The following is an 18597-nucleotide window of genomic DNA, read 5'->3' as shown; positions in this document are numbered from 1 at the left end:
ATGTTTTAAGAAAGAATAGTAAGGTTATTGATGAAAACTAATTTAATTTATTAGTTTTCATGGAACATTAAGAAAAATGATCTAAGGACATCATAAGCACAAAATAAAATAATCTTATATTTAGAAAAGAGATATATTAACAACTGTTAATAAATCAGGTAGGTTAAAGTACATTCGTATCCTGGTATCTCCTTCTCGACTCTACCCTACCCACTGTACAGTATCTTCAACAGCTGGATCACAATGCATAATGAGGAATGAATTAAGGAGACAAGATAGTCAATGATTAATATTAGTTCAGAAAACTAAGCTGTAATGAGATACCTATCAAAAGGATAAATAAAGTGCCAGCCTTTGACATTTGGTGTCACCAGGCAATTACATCATGGGAGATTTTAATAACTTTTCCAAATTTATTCAAATATTAGTGAAAATCAAAAGCATTGGTATTTTTTCCTCTGAATTGTTTTTATTAAAAAAATCAACCTTTTACATAAAGAATAAGAGTAATTCTTTATTCCTTTCTCATTTTATCTGGTTTAATACTTTAAAATAAAAACTTCAATATAGTTTGTTAGCAAATGAAAGCATGTATGAAATGAATTTTCCTTATAGACAGTCCAATGATCAATATGCACACTTATGAAAAAAGCACCCTTAAATAACTTTAAAAAACAATAAATAAGTCCAGTTTTTACATAATGTATTTTATAACTAGCTAAATCTAAAAGCTGGCATTTAATATTATCACATACTGTACATGACCATTATTGAAATAAATTTGAACTAAATAATTGTAGAAATGAATTTCATACAAATATTTTTAAATTATTTTGTTATCAAACTTTTTTTATTTAGTTTCTTTTTATAAAATTATATTTACAAATTTAACATTACAAGTAAAATCTACAAGATACGTTTTGGCACATTAATTTCTAATATTATCATTTTGAAATAACAAAAATATATTTGAAGAACAATTTATCTGGAATTACTAGTTATTCCAATAAATTCTGCTCAAAACCGTCATATACTTAGTTATTAAGTACAAAATGCTCTAAAATTAGAAGACTATGCACAAATAATTGCTTCAAAATTTATAAAACTAAAATTTATAGTCATTAAATTAAAAAATGAGGGAGAAAAAATACAAAAAACATTAATATGAGAAAACCTTTTTTTTAAAAAAATAATTGCTTCCATTGTGATGACAAAATAACTATTATAAATACAAGGTATGGAATTTTAAAATAAAAATTTCCTACTAACATAAGTCATACTCTTTAAATTTCTTGGAAGGATATATTTTACAGGCAAGAATAACATGTATCCTTTCATTCTTATTAAGATGAGTCAGGGTAAATGCATATTCAAGGCAAGTGCGATGGAGTTCTATCTCAAAATTTTTTTGATGGGATTACTACCATCCATAGTAATTTGAAGTAAAAAACCACTATATACTTTAAATTACCATGGATGGTAGTTTTCTCCATTCCAATAAAATAGAGAAAATTTTCCATTTGTCTATTTATCCTGATTTACCTTACTTAGAATATCACAGGTTTTAATACATTTCTTTTAATCATTCTACGAAAAAGGGAAATTATATACTTACTAAAGTGTATTTGAAAGAAGTTATGTTATATTAGTTCCTTTCTAACAAAAAAAAAAATCTGGGCCAGCCAAAAAGATTTTGACTTGATATTGGATTCTTAAATATTGTCTAAAACTAAAATTGGAATCTGGGATGGATAACAACTAATATATGTAAATTGAGCCCTCAATGAAAAGTGACTATAATGGGAAAACATGAATAGAAAGGTGATTTTATATAAGGTTAGATCACATGTAAAAAATATATTTGTAAGGAGTAAGCTAGAAAATTCTGTAGTCTGTGCCATAATATTGCACCTTCAGATTATTATTTGTTTCAGCCCAAACAAGATCTTTTCAAGTATCATTTCTAATTATAAGAAAATTTTAAGATGGATTGGATGAATAGTTTAATTAGACAGAACTACATTGCTTTTTTCCATAAATACTTATTTTGTCTGGTTTATCATTAAAAAATAATAAATAAATTAATTTACATTTGGTTTTTATGAAATAATTCAAAATCTTTAATTCACATATTCAACAATATTTACGCCATTAGGTGGTATTTAATCAGTAAATTTAACTTATCTAAGAATTTAATTAATCTTTTTTTATAGAAACAACACAGGAACCAGCCCGACCCACATTCAATGGCGCCATCTGTAAAAATATAACAGAACTTAATAAAATGTTTACACAAAACTGCAATTACATAATATCCTTCAACAAATTTATATTAAAACACCTTATCATTATAGAAAACAAAAATCAATGCTTTGTACAAGAGAGATTTATGGCAATATTAGCTTTAGCATCAGTATAGACTGTTTGTACGGCTCTAATTTAAAGAATAGCACTTGTTTAGAGCTTTTGTGAAGATCCATCTTTTGTTTTTAATACCGGACCAATTTGGTTGGCTCTCTGAAAAAAAAATCATAGGCAATAACTAAAAAAGAATTTTTATATAGGTAAATTTGAGGTTTAACATTCCAAGTTATATAAAATTGGCAAATTAAATGCAAAAATGTCCGTCCGCCCCTGTTCTCTGGTGATTTCCAAGACCATCTGCTTGATTTTTTATTTTTTTTAATTTGGCTCCCAAATCACAGACTTACTCAACCTATGATGGCTCTCGTACCTTGACATTAACATTCACCAATTTTCAACTTTTTTTTAGGCTAGATATAATGATTTCGAACAACTTTTTAATTGTTTTATATTTATTAATATAATAAATAATTAATTTAAATGAAAATCTACTGTGTAATAATTTGTACCACTTTCCAGTTGTGAAAATTTCTGTGATGAAATTGATTATTTATGATGTTTTATAAATTTATTTTGATATACCATATATCATTGTTCGGCACTAAAAGGGTTAAAGACAGAAATGACAATATATAATGTATCAAGTTTTACCTGAGACCATGTATCCGTGTTAAGATCATATGCTTCAACAACTTTTAAATATGATTCTCCATCATATCCTCCTACAGCAAATATTCTGTTCCCTAAAATTCCAGCACCTATTCCATCTCTACCAACAGACATAGAACAAACATTCTGCCAGCGATCCATTTTTGGATCATACCTAAAGACACAAGAGATTCACACATTAGTAAATGGATCAGATGAATGAATTAACAATTTACCTAAGTGAAAATAAAAATTGCTGAGATCCACGGACATTTTGATAGAAATTGTATTCATAATTAACTAATACAGATGATTTACAAGCGCCTACAGTATCTTTTTAAAGGTAGACTGGAAATAAATATGTTTTAAAATAATGATTCAGTAAGTAACTGACAGAATTGTAAATAAATAAATGAAGTAAATATATAAACATGAATACAATTAACAAAAATAAATATATAATTCAGAGAATAAATTGTATGACACAGCCTCTTTTAAACACGTTTATCTCAAAATCATTCATGCCTTAAGGGGACATGATACATCAGCTTTTTGGCCAAGGAAAAAATAAAAGATGCTTCATTTTTAATGGACCAGTCTCTGTTCAAGAAGAAGCAAGGTTCTCCTGAACTCAGATGCAATCTTAGACACTATTGTCAGGTACAGTCTTTTTTAAGAGTGGAGAAAAATCCTATAGAATGAGATTGGCAAGCCATCTCATTTGACATTTGCCCAAAAGTGACAGAAAAAAGTGTTGTGCATGTCCCTTCATAAATTAATCTGCTTTAACTGCAAGAAAGGTTTAAAGCTTTTGGCAGCTGTTAAAAGAAAAGTTTTAAAGCTTTTAGCAACCATTAAAAGAAAGGTTTGAAGTACATAGCAGTAAGCACGTTTTGTGAGGACTAGTCTTGTGAAAATGTCGCTAAAACACTCCTGGATAGTTGTCTCCATGTACACTTCATACTGCACATTTGTCTACATTGTACTCGTATTATGATTGCATTGATATCCAGAATGCTTTGTAAATAGGATCATGTGTTCTTTTAACAGAGACATCATACTAACCAGTTATTTCATTAATAATATACATTGATTTAATAATCAACAGTTGTGAGTTATTAATTGCACTAAGTTATATATATTAGGTGTCACTATAGATATATTTATGTACCAATATTCTATACAGAAATATTTTTACAAGATATTGACACTGATCAACATTAATTGAAAGTAGGTTGAATATTTAGATATTCAATCTCTCAGGGATTATTAAACACACACCTCTAATAGCACTCTGACTGAAGATAGTTAAATATACTTCGAAGAAGTTTATAATGATATCAACAGCAGATTCCTTGATATTTGCCAAAGTAAAATCAAATAAGGGTGATGTTTAGTATTTAGAAAATGAAAAAAAATTATTTTAATACAACTATAAATTAATAATAACTTCAATTTCGGGTGATATAGGCAGGGCATTATTGCAGTTTTTTATAAATACATAACACCTAAGATGGCACTTTAATCCAAAACTACTTATTTCACAGGAAAATGTTTTTAAAAAAAGTTATAGAGAATTTAACCCACTATAATTTTCACTATGAATTTTTTCTAGCACACTAAGTAGAAGGTGTTTTGGAAAACCTTGATTTTGGGCACCATTTTTCAACATATCAACGAAATCTTAAGGGGTGTGGGAGGTAAACTGAAAATAATTAATTATGTTTTTTATAATGAAAAATTCATTCTTCCTTCTGAGAATTCATGTAGGTAAGATGTATTTTGATCAAAGAGAAAATTATTTTTCTTCATATATTAGTCAGCAAAAAACAGCATAAATAAACAAAAAAATATTTATTTATGCCGACGTTTTGACTTGAGTTTCAGGTTTTTGAACAAAACAGATAACACCAACATTTAGAGAAACATAAAATTGAAAAGAAATAGTATAAAAAATATTGAATTGAATCATAAATAATAAAAACTTGATAATTGAAGAAAAAATAATTGATTCATAATCATGGAATTAGATGGTAGCAGATTGAAAACAGTGAAAGATGAAATATAATATTTTGTAGGTAAGAAGATATGTATAATATAAGATATGCAAGTAGTGTCTAAAAAACTGAAAAAACAAATATTGAATCTACAAATTGAACAATAACCCACCAGTTTATGAACAATCCTCGTAAACTAATACTATACAATATAATAACTTAGAAAATAAAAATAAAGATAAGCTATTTACAATAAAAAAAATCCTATATACATATCCTTAAAACTCACAAGCTCCCTTAAATAAATGCTAAATACATAATTTAAACTTAAGAATAAAATTTAAAAGACAATATTTACAAAAATTAATAACAATCTTAAAACTAAATATAATAAAATTTCTATAATCTAATCTAGTATGAGAATACTTCAGTTTATATTGTCAATGGCAGAAGTTTTAATTATTCAATATGGACAGTTCTCCTCTTTTTGGGTTCTCTGATACTTTCTATTGTTACAATGTTGCGTTCCCTTATAATTATCACCCTGAATGGACAACCATATTACAAACACCTATATCTGCATGGACCCTCATATTGCTGTATCTCTTTACCCCTGTTAGACCCCAACTTTCTATATACGATTGTCCTGATTTTGATTGCTCCCATCCTATCTGTGACCTTTAAATTCTCCTGATTTACCCTCCTTGATTTTTCCTTTTCCATTCTTCCCCGGGCCTTTTCCCATAACTTTCTTCGAGCAACATGGTTGTTGTGTATTTCTTCTCTGTTTGCTGCCGTGCACTTATAGTCCCGCTGATGTCCTCGAAGCCCAAAGAGGACCTCAGGTGAAAACCCTGTAACTGTATGTACAGAATGATTGTATGCCACTCTTTAAAACTTGCAGTGTCTCCGAGATTCTGCAGTGATTTGTTTTGCCTGATGATATGCTACAGTCTCCTCTCTCTGGTGTTCATCCTCCCGAAGGGTTTCCACCATCAGCTTCCATCGGGCGAATATCCTGTCCATTCCTATGTGTTCATCACGCCATAGCAGCTTGATCTCCTCCCAAATGGTTTCATTCCCAACGTAAAAAGGACACTTTCCTCCAGGCTTTGAAGCATTGTTCAACGTTCTACAGATCTGGTCGTTCTTCACCTCGCTGTGACCAAATTGTCATGATATTGCTCCTCCCTTACTTGCTGCTCTCAACTTTGAGCAATCCAGTGGTTCTCGTCTTCCGAGAAGAATTGGTTTCCGTTTTTCTTCCTCTTCCGGTGTCCAATCCCGCAGGAATTGCCTAGATGGTTCTCCGGCTTCTACTGCATTCACTGTAATTGGTCGAGACAACCAATCGGCTACCATACTTTCTTTTCCTGGTTTATATATTATGTCCATGTTATATTGTGCTAGGAGCTCCTTCCAACGCGTAATCCTAGCTGAAGATTCCTTCAACTTCCCAACCCATTGTAGAAGCCTATGGTCAGTGTGTACTCTAAACCTTCTGCCAAACACATAAGATCTAAAGTGGTCAACAGCCCATATTATTTCCAAGAGCTCTCGCTCCAACGCACTGTATTTGGTCTCCGTCTGTTAGATGCCTACTGGCATACACCACTGGTCGATCACCCCCTTTTCCATCCTGTGAGAACACCGTCCCCAATGCATACTCACTCGTGTCTGTAGTGATATTGAATTGCCGAGTGAAGTCTGGAAAAGCAAGCACCGGCTCTTGCTGCAGCTTCTCCTCTATATTGTTTTCCACCATTGGAGTGATGATCGCTTTTCTGCCTTTCTTCAGAAGATTGTTGAGTGGGACGAGGTACTCAGCCATTTCTGGCACAAGTCTCTGGTAATAATTTAAACTTCCCAGCAACCTCCGAACTCCCTTCACATCCCTAGGCACTGCCATCTTCTGTATTGGTGCGACTTTATCCATGTCAGGTTTAACTTCTTACCTGGAAATCGTGTGGCCCAAAAAATTTATTTGTTCCTGGCCCAAAAATGATTTCTTCCCCGATAATTAAGGGCCCGATAAGAGCCCAAATTGGCTGATTCTCTGGACTATGCTGTGTAAATTTTGCACATGTTCGTCTTCGTTCTTACTGAACACTAGATGATCATCCATATAAATCTGGCATACTGATTCATCTATTCCCCTCAAAAACTCGTCCATAAGGCGCTGGAAGGTTATAGAAGCATTTTTGAGGCCAAACTAAAAAAAAAAAAAAGGAATTGGATACTTTTCGTCAATGGTATTCTCGTTCAGCTTCCTGTAATCTATCACCACTCTGTACTTTTCAGTAGTTTCACCTGGCGCGCTCTTCTTTTTAACTGCCCACAATGGACTATTTATGGGGATGTACTATCAATAATTATTCCCTGGTGTTTTAAACTTTTGAGCTCTTCCCGGATGTGGTGACGTAGTGCCTACAGGTATCTCCTCTCTTTCACATATGTAACCTTATCTTCTTTTAGCATGATCTCATGGAGTGTCTTCCCAGTTGCCCCAAGCATGTCTCCTTCTTTAAAAAAAAAATCTTCCCTAAGATTTTAACATTTTAACATTTTAAAAAAAAATGTTCCCTCTTAAGCCTCTGTCTCCAGTCCTCAGCCTGATTGATTGCTCCGACCTGTGCGCCCTCAGTTTTTCTCTGTCAATGACATTTGTACATTTTATTCCCTAACTTAATTCTCCAATTTCCCTTGATATTCTTAACCCAAGCACCCACCTTCCCTAGCAGGTCACACCTCACAATCACTTGTATTCCCTCGGCATACTCCCTACGATATGTACCGGCAAGTTCTTTCTACTAAATCCTCACCGGGTCATACCTATCTCTACCTCCCCTCTACCACACAAGGGCCACCCAGGGTGATTAATTTACATTGACATTCCTGAATCTGGTGTGTCTTCTCTCCACTGCACAATTTTTCTAGGGCTTCTCGGCACATGGTGTTGGAATTGCCGGTGTCGACTAGGCACCTCACTCCAGCTATCTCTATTATAGGCAGAATGCCGGTCTTCTCCCTCACATTATTATTCAGCAGTGTGCGGTCATCCCTCTGCCGACATCCCCTTCAGATGTCTCGCGTCTTCCTCTCTCCAGTTCCTCGCCTCCATCTACCTCTGTTCTCTTCTTTCCATCCTCCTGTTTCCACTCTGTCTCCTTGACTTACTCGGTTCTGTGGTTCTTCAGCTTCTTCTTCTGTCTCAAACGTTCCTGATGCTTCTGTGGATTCACCTGATGATCAGCTAAACCTTTGGTTGCTTCTCCGTATCTGTTGGGCGTTGGTCTCCATTGGTTCCTCCCAGCCTACATCTCTTCTTTGGTACATATATGGGCACTGTTTGGCTATGTGCCCCTTATTCCCACATTCAAAGCATCTCATGCACGGGCAATGCGCCACTAAATGCCCAATCTTTCCACAACCGTGACACTTGTGGTCCTCCTGTATAGGAATAGGAAAAAAGTAGAAGAAGAAATATGGAGAATGGGAAATTAATAATGTAAGAAATATGAAAATGAGAGACGAGACAGTCAAGCGGAGAACGCTGGCTAAAACTGATTGATTTGTAGAAAGGCACACTAGAGTGAGCGACGGAAGGACAAAGAATTCACTAGAAATGTAACTGTCAAGAAAGACCGTTAAGACAAAACAGTTGATATGAAATAAAAATGATAAAATAAAAGTAAAGTTACGGATTAAAAACATAAAATCAGTGATATGTAAAATTATGAAACTCAAAGGTCAAAAAATTTATGAATAAAAATTAATAATAATAAAAAAAATTAATAATAATAGATAAATTATGGGTGCTTTAATAAATTAACTATTTGGGAATTGGCTAGGGATAGGTTTTGTTAGTCAGTTTTGTGATTGACTGGGCAAGACTCTAATTGTATAAATATACTTTCGGATAGCAGTCGTTTGTCATGGTTAGGAGCTGGCTAAAATGGAAGTATTATCAAAATCAAAAGAGTGGTTGAAAGATAAACTGTGTTCAGATAATTTAGAAACAGTGAAGTTACGGGAGGAGACAGAATATTTGTGCTGGGTTCTGCAGTCTTTAAGAAAATTTTTTGTTTCACCAATGTAGGATGCGTTACAATTAGAAGTGAAACAGGGGATACGATATACAACATGGGAACAGTATTGAGGAGGAATAGGATCTTTAAGATTGGTGTAAATAAAAGACAGTTTGTTGGGCTTGAATGGACTTTGAAGGCTAGGTGGAGGTTAGGGATGGAGGAACATATTTGTTTATGAATGTTATCTGTAAGAAAGGGGATGTAAGGTAATGATCTATATAGGGGGTTAGAAAAAGATTGTAGCGAATTTTGTGTAGATGGGGTACAGTTTTTATAACTGTAAATGAGTTTGTCGATGATTTTAGGAGGGAAGTTGTTGTTTAAGAGAATTTGTTTAACGCGGAGATAGTTATTATCATGAAATTGGGAATCAGAGAGGGATAAAATACGATGAATAAGATTTTTGGCTGTGTTTAGTTTTTGATGGTAAGGATGTTGGGAGTGATAATTAAGAAGTCTTCCTGGGTAAGTTGGTTTTGTGTACCACTCATTGGATATAGTGTTATTGGTGTTTTTTATGATGAGGTCGAGAAATGGTAGTGAATTGTTAGTTTCTGATTCAACTGTAAAATGTAAGCGCGGATGGTAGGAATTGAAAGCAAATAAGATATCGGTGATTTTATTAGGATTATTATTTATTAGGATCTATACGTCATTTATAATTATTATTGTACACCTGGCTAGGCTTATTTATCGTAAGATTAAAAATATTGCCTGATTAGACTAAAATAAGTATGCTGTGTGACTAGCAACCCAATGAAGTTGGGCAGCACAACTTTTTTATTTTAATAAAGTTTTTCCCCATAGTACAAGTGTTTCTTAATAATTAAAAAATTCACTAAATGTCAAGTGTGATAAATTGGATAGTATAAATAAATGGTGAGCTACCTTAATGTTAATTGCGATCAAGATCCAGTAAATGTATTAACGTTTGAACGAAAAATATTTAAATTAAAGTTTTGAAGTTAGGAAGCTGAAAATAATCATAAAGAAGTTATCTCAACCAACAGTAACAGTGAACTTTATTCAAGATACCAACAACCAAGAATTGTATGACAATTATAAAAATTTTATTTGATATATTTTAATGTTTAAATTTATTTTTATTATCTCTAAAATTTTAAGTTGTTTTTGTTTGAATAATAAATTATATTTTTTACACTAATAACTAATATTTTCTCCTATATTAAAATATTTCTGGAATAAACAATATATCTAAACCAATAATTTGCAATTTTGTTTTGTTATTCTTGTATTAATTATAAAATAATCAAAACTTGCAATTAGATGTTATATCAATGTTTCCATAATAACCCAATATAAATAACTTTTTTATTTTTATTTTCCAGTTAGTGCAGTTATGCTTCTAAACTTTAAGAAAATATTCATACATTCTTAATTTGTAAAATAAGTAAATTCCACTTTACATCTTTCACTGAACATAAAATCAATGCTTAAAAATAAGGAAGTATTTAAGCAGAGATGCTTGAAGTTGTTTAAAAAGGCATCCCAAAAAGTTGTCAGTCTAAAGTCTTTAAATAGTTTTATTAGAACTAAGCTTCATTCAAGGTCAGATATGCCAAGTTTTTCGAGTGCATCATTTTTCAGATTTCCACATACATTAAGAACAAGTACTTAAGAACAATATTTTGATAGTTTAAATTTTTACTGGACGATCGCCGATTGACTGTGTGTAATAATAAAAGGAAGATGGTCCGGGTGCGGTAAAATAAAAACTCAAATAGTGATTAAACTATTTGTATTGAGTCAACATTTTGATCCACGTAGGGCTAAAAAAAGATACAAACACTTAAATGACGTACACATAAATGAAAAATTAAAAAGATGTACAATAAAACATAAAAATTAAATAAGAATAATAAAAGGTTTATAGACAATTAATGGAAAAAGAAATATAAAATAAAGTACAAACTAAGAAACGGAACTAAAGGGGGATAAGAATAAAATCAATGTACCTTTCAGACTGGAAGTCAAGGTGAAAGTGAACTGTTATTGACAGGAAGAGTGGGGATTGAATGTTAAAGTATGTTACATTTGAAAATAATTTTAAGGTAAACAGTATAGAAAATTAAAGAAAATAGTCAAACATTAAATGATAATATGAATAGTAGGGGGAAGAAATTATATTAAAAAAAAAAATTATAAATATACACAGATAGAATACATAAACAAAATGAAGTTAAAAGAATGGATGCAATAAATATAATATACTGAAGGAAATACAATATAAAAATAAAGAGAGGTACAGGGGTGTGTAAATTATATAATAGAAACATTAATAATAAGTATACTAAAGTTGGAAGTAACATATAAATATAAATTAAAAATAAGATATATAAATACAAAAGAAAAAAGAATGGATAGTAAATATAAAATATAAAGTAATAAAATTAAGGATGGGGGTGAGAATATCTTGAAATTTTATAACATCACACAAGAATCTTGAAAGGGTGGGGTTGCTGACCGCACACCTCCAACCATCTTCTCCAATGATTAAGAATCTTGAAAATTTTATAACATACAACACATGTTCTGGCTCATAAATTGTTTACATTTTATTTTTTTACTGAACTTTGCAGGCATTAACGAATTCTTGAAATTCTTACCCCTATACTTAACTTTATTACTTTATATTTTATATTTACTATCAAAGCTGATGACACATGTATATTGTCTGTAAACAACGACCCAACTAATGCATCACAGACACACATAACATCTATTGAAGAATGGTGTCAAAACTGGAGAATCAAAATAAATCCTGACAAATCCCATCAGATCACCTTTACCCTCCTGTCCTACAGTATCCTTTCTAAATACTCCACTAACGCCTGTTGAACAGATTTGATACTTAGGACTCCATCTTGACAAGAGACTTATTTGGAATCCACACACAAGACTGAAACGACAAGAAACTGCTCGTAGATTCCGATTGCTACAACACTTACTTGACAAACGCTGTAAACATCCCATTCACTAAAAAAAATTAGTATACACTACGATAATCAGACCAATTTGGACATATGGAATTGAGCTCTGGGGCTCCACCAAACCATCAAATTCCTCCCGTATCCAATCCTTACAATCCAAAATATTATGTAAAATCCTTGATGCTCCTTATTATGTAACAAATAAACTCATTGACAAAGACCTTAACATCCCATTTGTTGTAGAATTGGCCCAAAACAGATATGAGTCTTTTCATTCCAAACTCCTTAACCATCCTAACCCATTAATTCTTAATCTTTCATCCTTAACAATCCCTGATAATCCTCCGAGGCGTCTGAAAAGAAGATGGCCACGGGACCTTCTAAATTAAATTAATGTTTGAAGTACTACCAATGGGTGGTTCCTTCCCAAGATTTTAAAGTATATATGAAACATACAACATATTTACTTATTGTACAGTTGTAAATTACATTAAATAAATTTTAAAAAATATATATATATTAACTATCCATTCTTTTTCTACTCTAGTAAACTTACATTAATTATTTTTGTTATATACTAATAGGATTATAATTAATTGTGATTTACTAGTTATAAGTATGCTGTGTATAATGCTCTTCCTTTTATTTTTTTAAATGTTTACACTAACAGAATTTTTTTTTTGGTTCTATAAGAAAATTCATATTTTTTGAAGAAGTATTGGATTTTCAATGATACTCCTCTGAAATTATATTTTTGAATGAGTTATTTTTAAAATTTCTTAATTTTTCCTATACTCTTTTATACCAATTTATGTCAATAGACATTTTATAAACTTCTGCTTGAATATTTTTAAAATGATGGAAAAAAATATGTTTCCTTAAGGTTTAGAAGCATTTTTCTGAGGATTAAAAGTAAAATTTGTTTTGCATAATTTTTACTTCTATATGCTACTAGCAAGCTTTAGTAGCCAGTTTACAGGTTAAAAGTTAATTAAAGAAATACCTTTCAACACAGGAAAACCGTGCCGCTGAATTACATGTAGGGACATCGTGACCACCTAAAGCATATAAATATCCATCTAACACTGCAACTGCAACACCCCCACGCCTTTTAGACATGGGGGTACAGCTTGTCCATTTATCAGAAAGGGGATCATAAGCTTCAATACTTTTAAGACAAGCTATTCCATCTCTTCCACCAACAACATAAAGCCTAAAATAAAAATAAAACTAGATTCTATTGGAGAGGAAATGAATTATGAAAATTAATAAAAGATTGATAAATTAAAAACTAGCATAAACCACTTAATTATGATTGTTCCTTATTTTTATATTGGTGGGTTTCTTCCTTAATTTATATGAGAAGATGATTAAGAGTGCGGTCAGCAAAGATACACAAATAAATAAGTTTTGTTAATTTGTATACCTTTACTGACTGCACCCCCCAATCATCTTCTCCTAATATCAATCTATGGTCAACTATAAAAACCTCACTAATTAATTTATAATGTTAAAACAAACAAATATTTTGTTATTTTATATTTGTCATATTTCAAAAATAGTACTGCAGATTATTTTTTTCACTCAACAGACTGTCTCTAAGTTATCGTACTAGTCAGGAAGTAACCACAGTATGTAATATCCCAAGTACAAAATAAATATTTTTTTTTTAGTTGAGCCACTATCAAAGAAAAGCAGTGATATGTTGAAAGTAATTACATAACAATTGTTATACACCAAGTTTTATAAGATAATCTACAGTTGTATGACTTGAAACTACTTGTGCTTAAAAAAAAACAAAAAAAAAACTGAATTATTTAAAATAGAGAATAAATTGTTTCATCATCGTAAAGTCTGTTACAAATCAAAGAAACAATAGCATAAATAAAGGGAACTTATAAAAAGTTAATATAGATCTAGTTTTCATAGAGAATTATCATTTCATAACCAGAGTCACCATAATCTTCAATGGAATTTTCATTTTCTTCATCTCTGAAAACATATTGAAAGACCTTAATTTGTAGAAAATCCAAAATAAATCAATACACGAGGGTGTGATGCTAGTATCTCTAATTTATACACCTCTGAGAATATGTTAAAGGACATTAAAGAAAGACATTGAAGAAACAAATCACACATAGAGATGTGTTACATAAGGTCGGTCTCCATTAATTGGTGTAGAACCAAAACTTAACACCGATCCCATCTTGATTAAATGATTATGTACCATTGTCCTGGGAAGTTTAGTAGCATCAACTATCTCGTGCACACTATATCACGGATTTCCAGCAATCATACCCTTGATAAGGTCCATATCCATAATTGCTGGGCGGCCGATGCGATCTTTATCTTTCAAATCAAAATTACCAGCTCTAAATTTCTTAAACCAATTGCAAACAGTTCAAAAAGTCATAGTACCTCCTATAAACGGTGTAAATCTTGTTTGCAGAGTCATTTGTGCTACTATCTTTTTTAAAGCAATGAAGCATAACATACTGCAAATGCTTCTTTTGGCTAGGTTTACAAACGTAGCCGGCTCGAGGTCATGCATAGTGTGGTGCAGAAAATACTTAAGGGACATCCTAATATGAGGACTATCTGTACCTGGAATACAAATTATACATATTTTTTTTTTATATATGAATATATTTTTTAACAGTTGATTATGGTGGGAGGGGCTATAGTCTCGTACAAAAGACACCCCTAACTACAAACAATGTTATTATTAAAAGAAGAAAAAAATAAAATAAAATAAATAGATAAGAATAAAAGAGGAGGTTTCTTAATAAAAGAGGAAAGTAAAATTAATAACAAAAAATAAAGATATTAGTACACTTAAATAAAACAAACAATTCCCCTCTAATAGTAAAAAGAAACAAGTTAATTTGAAAAAGGGATGAGAGAAGAAAATAGAAAAAAATAAAATAAATAATAATGAATTAATAAAATGAGTAATAATAAAAAGTAAAATAAAGGTTGTGTGACTATGAATTAATTTTATATTTATTAAAATTTATAAAAGAATGTCCTGCAGCAGTCTGGACTTCAGTATTCGGGTTGAGGTTGGGTTTCCCAGGTTGTAGGTCACTGCTCCTTTAACTGTCGACAACTGGGAGTGGAACTTCATGAACCGTTTTTTGATATAATCCTCTATTGACTCTATCTGTAATTCGCAACGCAATTGGCTATTTCTTATAAACCAAGGAGCATTAACTGCGATTCTTAGGACTTTATTTTGAAAAGATTGTAGTTTTTTCCTTTTCGTAAGGATGCCGCTCCCCATACTTCACAGCTGTACATCAGCAGTGGCCTGAGAATTGTTTTAAATATAAGAACAGTTGTTTCTGGTTTTAGTTTGGAATTTCTGTTTAGGATAGGATATAGCATTGCTAACCTTGCATACGTTTGATGTCGATATGGTGATTCTAGGTAAGGCGGCGATCTAGGTGAATTCCCAGGTATCTTACTGTTTCACTGGCAGGATTCATTTCACATTTTTACCTTTGAGGATTAGATCCTGTGGATCTGGTGGGCATCGGAGAGTAAAAACTTTTGAGTTACATTTTTCAATGTTCAAGCTAATCATCCATTTAGTGAAATATTGTTCTAGATCATTAAGGTGACTTTGCAAAGTGTGCAAGTGTATCGTCAGTGAACATAGCTATGAAGGTGTGTGTGGACTGGATGTCGTGAAGGTAAAAGTTGAACAAAATGGGAGAAAGGACTGAACCTTGTGGAGTACCGGCATGGATTTGTCTTAGGGTTGAATTTCTGTTATTAATTCTGACTGAAAATGTTCTACCATTGAGGAATGAGCTCAGAATATTGTATAGGTATTTTGGAGTGCCTGCTTTCTTTAGTTTATATAGGAGACCTTGATGCCAGACCTTATTGAAGGCTTGTTGGAAATCTAAGAACGGTACCAGGGTGCCTCTTTTTCAAATCCGCTAATTATAAATTCCGATAGTCTTGCTAGTTGGTGAGAAGTGGAATGACTATATTGAAAACCGAATTGAAAATCAAGAATAATTTTGATGCTCTGAAAAAAGGAATTAAGATGTTTTTTTATAACTGATTCCAGTAATTTTCCAAAAATGAGTAATAAACTGATAGGTCTATAGCTGCTGATTTGTTTAGCGTTCTTACCAGGCTTGTGAATTACTATGAGTTCGGCGTTATTTCATGTATCCGGAAAGTATCCAGTACGAAGGCAACTGTTAAAAATTGACGTGATAAAAACGACAGCATTCCTGGTTAACATTTTGATTGCTACGACTGGGATCAAATCATGGCCAGGACTTTTCTTTATCTTGAGCTTTTTAATCAGGTCCTGGATTTCTTTTGGGGACGTGAATTTAGGTGGGAGCTCAACTGTTGCGAGGGGGAGATTTAGATACTTGTCAATTTCTTCAGTGACTAAATTTGGACTTATTTCTATGTTGGAGAATGTTTTCTCAAAGAAATTGGTGAACATTTCAGCTTTTTTGGCGTCACTGGTGAGGAATTCATCATTGTCTACTAGACTTGGAATTTTATCACGTTTATCCAAGAGACATCGCGTAGCCTTCCATAATGAATGGTCCTTTGGGTCTAAATTTTCCTCATATCCCAGATATTTAGAATACGCCCATTCATCCAGGTCCTTTCTAGTTTCATGTTAGAGGTGGTTCCATTTATTTTTGTGAACAGGGTTTCTGATGCGCATCCACTGTCTCCTTGCATGATTTTTTTCTTTAATTTTTAGCAGTATCGATTTTGGGCAGCTGCCAGAAAATGTTTTTCCCCTTAAATGGAAAGGTCATACAGTTGCCTCGTGTAAACTATTTGAAATCGACTCCATTAACGTCATTATACTTTTATCTATTTTTTGAGCGGTAGGGAAATTTTTTTTCAGTTGTAATTTTCATCGACAAGAATTTTGTACGTTTCCAATCGATTACTCCATTAATGAGGGATTTTTTCAGTGTTTCATTGTTTATCTCAGTAGAGAAATTAATTAATACGGGGATATGGTCCGAATTTAAAGCTGTAATCACTTGAGAAGAGAGAGGAAAACTAAAATTTTTTGTTAATACAATATCCAGAATATCAGATTTACAGCCTGGTCTGCAAAACGTAGGTTCATTTGGTGCGTGTATTTGGATATTGTGCCTTGAGCAAATATCAAGTAAAGTATTTACACTAGAATTTGATTTGCGGCATCCCCAGTAGATGTTTTTACAATTTATATCACTTAAAACTAATGTATGGTTCCCTGGTGGTAATAATTTTAAAATTTCTTCTTGAATTAGTTTTTTATTTGGAGGTTTATAAACTGCTGTGACAACGGTAGGAGACGAGCTTAAACGAACCAAAACAACTTCCATATTAAATACATTGGTAATATTTTCAGTGAAATCAATATTATTTTTAATTATTAAGGCTACACCATACATAAATTTGAAATACATTCATTGTTTTTATAGGACTATTTTAATGAGACCATTGGATCCATACAAATTATTAAGTAATAAGAATTATTGGGCTACAAAATATCTGAATTATACTGCACTACAATGCTAATGGGTGTTGAGGACTAAATAGGTCTTGAAAAATACCAATAATTACTCAAAGTGTAACCAGTATCAACTTAAAACAAAACCATATCTAATAAATACAGCAATACTTTTAAATTCTTTTCTTTCTGAAATTTGAATGAAAGTATTTTCCATATGCAGCCTTAAGAAGGTTTGAAGTAATATCAATTTTCCATAGTCCATCTCAAATTAGATCATGGATGATGGGTATTATAGATTACTTTAATATTTCGGCCGATTTTGACAAAAAAACAGTAAAGCCAATTCATACTAAAATTTCTTTTTGTTGTAATTTCGAGTCATGTGATTTGAATGAATAAAGGAGAAATTTCCAGGAAAGTACTTGAGAATAGGCTTGATCAAATCAGAAGGAGTAGACCAAGGACTAAAATGAGACCTGTGTCATTATAAAGGCTCACTTAATTTGATGAGGATCTTTCTCAATGCACAAAACAGGAAGGCTAATGTTGCAAACAACTTTTAACAAATAGCATAGTTATGCTATAATTAATTAATTATTTATTACTATTCACAACAAAAATTAATATTTTACAAAATTAATTATAACAACAAAATGGATTTATGGATAAATAAATGATAAAAACACTACTGATATTTTTGCTAAATACTAAGAATCATAGTTAGTATTATCATTTCAGTATAAATAATGGGTAACTAGCTAGTTAACAATGAATCGTTTAGACGACATTGTGACAAACAATTTTGGTGATAGAAATTCCTGACTGATTCCCCCCTTAACTTTTACAAGAGATATGCCACTTTGGCTTTCCATCAATAATATAACCAAGTTTAAATGAAAAATCAATACATCATAAACAAAAGTTAAAAACAAATCTAGATGAAAAGCTTTCTTAACATATCTTCATATTTTTTCTTAACATAGCAGCACTAAATCATCATAATTGTTCAGCAAGGATATTTTTAGTCCATAGGTAAACCTGATGTATTT

At 31.8% G+C, this 18597-nt stretch overlaps 1 protein-coding gene across 8 annotated transcripts in view; it reads right to left on the bottom strand.

Annotated features, from left to right (window-relative positions):
- Positions 1 to 447: 447 nt before the first annotated feature.
- LOC106689602 (kelch-like protein 4) overlaps positions 448 to 18597 on the bottom strand; it is an 84649-nt gene continuing 66499 nt past the window's right edge. For 6 of the 8 annotated variants that reach the window (XM_067047373.1, XM_067047377.1, XM_067047371.1 and 3 more), the window contains 3 exons: positions 13055 to 13264; positions 3016 to 3187; positions 448 to 2517 (listed from right to left, as the gene is read on the bottom strand). In XM_067047373.1, the coding sequence (XP_066903474.1) occupies positions 2458 to 2517; positions 3016 to 3187; positions 13055 to 13264 (442 nt within the window). In that variant the 3' untranslated portion in view covers positions 448 to 2457. The remainder of the gene's footprint in view (positions 2518 to 3015; positions 3188 to 13054; positions 13265 to 18597) is intronic. The other 2 variants (XR_010843419.1, XM_067047372.1) reach the window with 2 other exon arrangements.

Source organism: Halyomorpha halys, unplaced genomic scaffold (assembly GCF_000696795.3).
Source record: "Halyomorpha halys isolate HHAL.00 unplaced genomic scaffold, Hhal_1.1 Scaffold1407.1, whole genome shotgun sequence".
Taxonomy (NCBI): Eukaryota; Metazoa; Arthropoda; class Insecta; order Hemiptera; family Pentatomidae; genus Halyomorpha; species Halyomorpha halys.
This window is presented reverse-complemented; position numbering and strand designations above follow the sequence as displayed.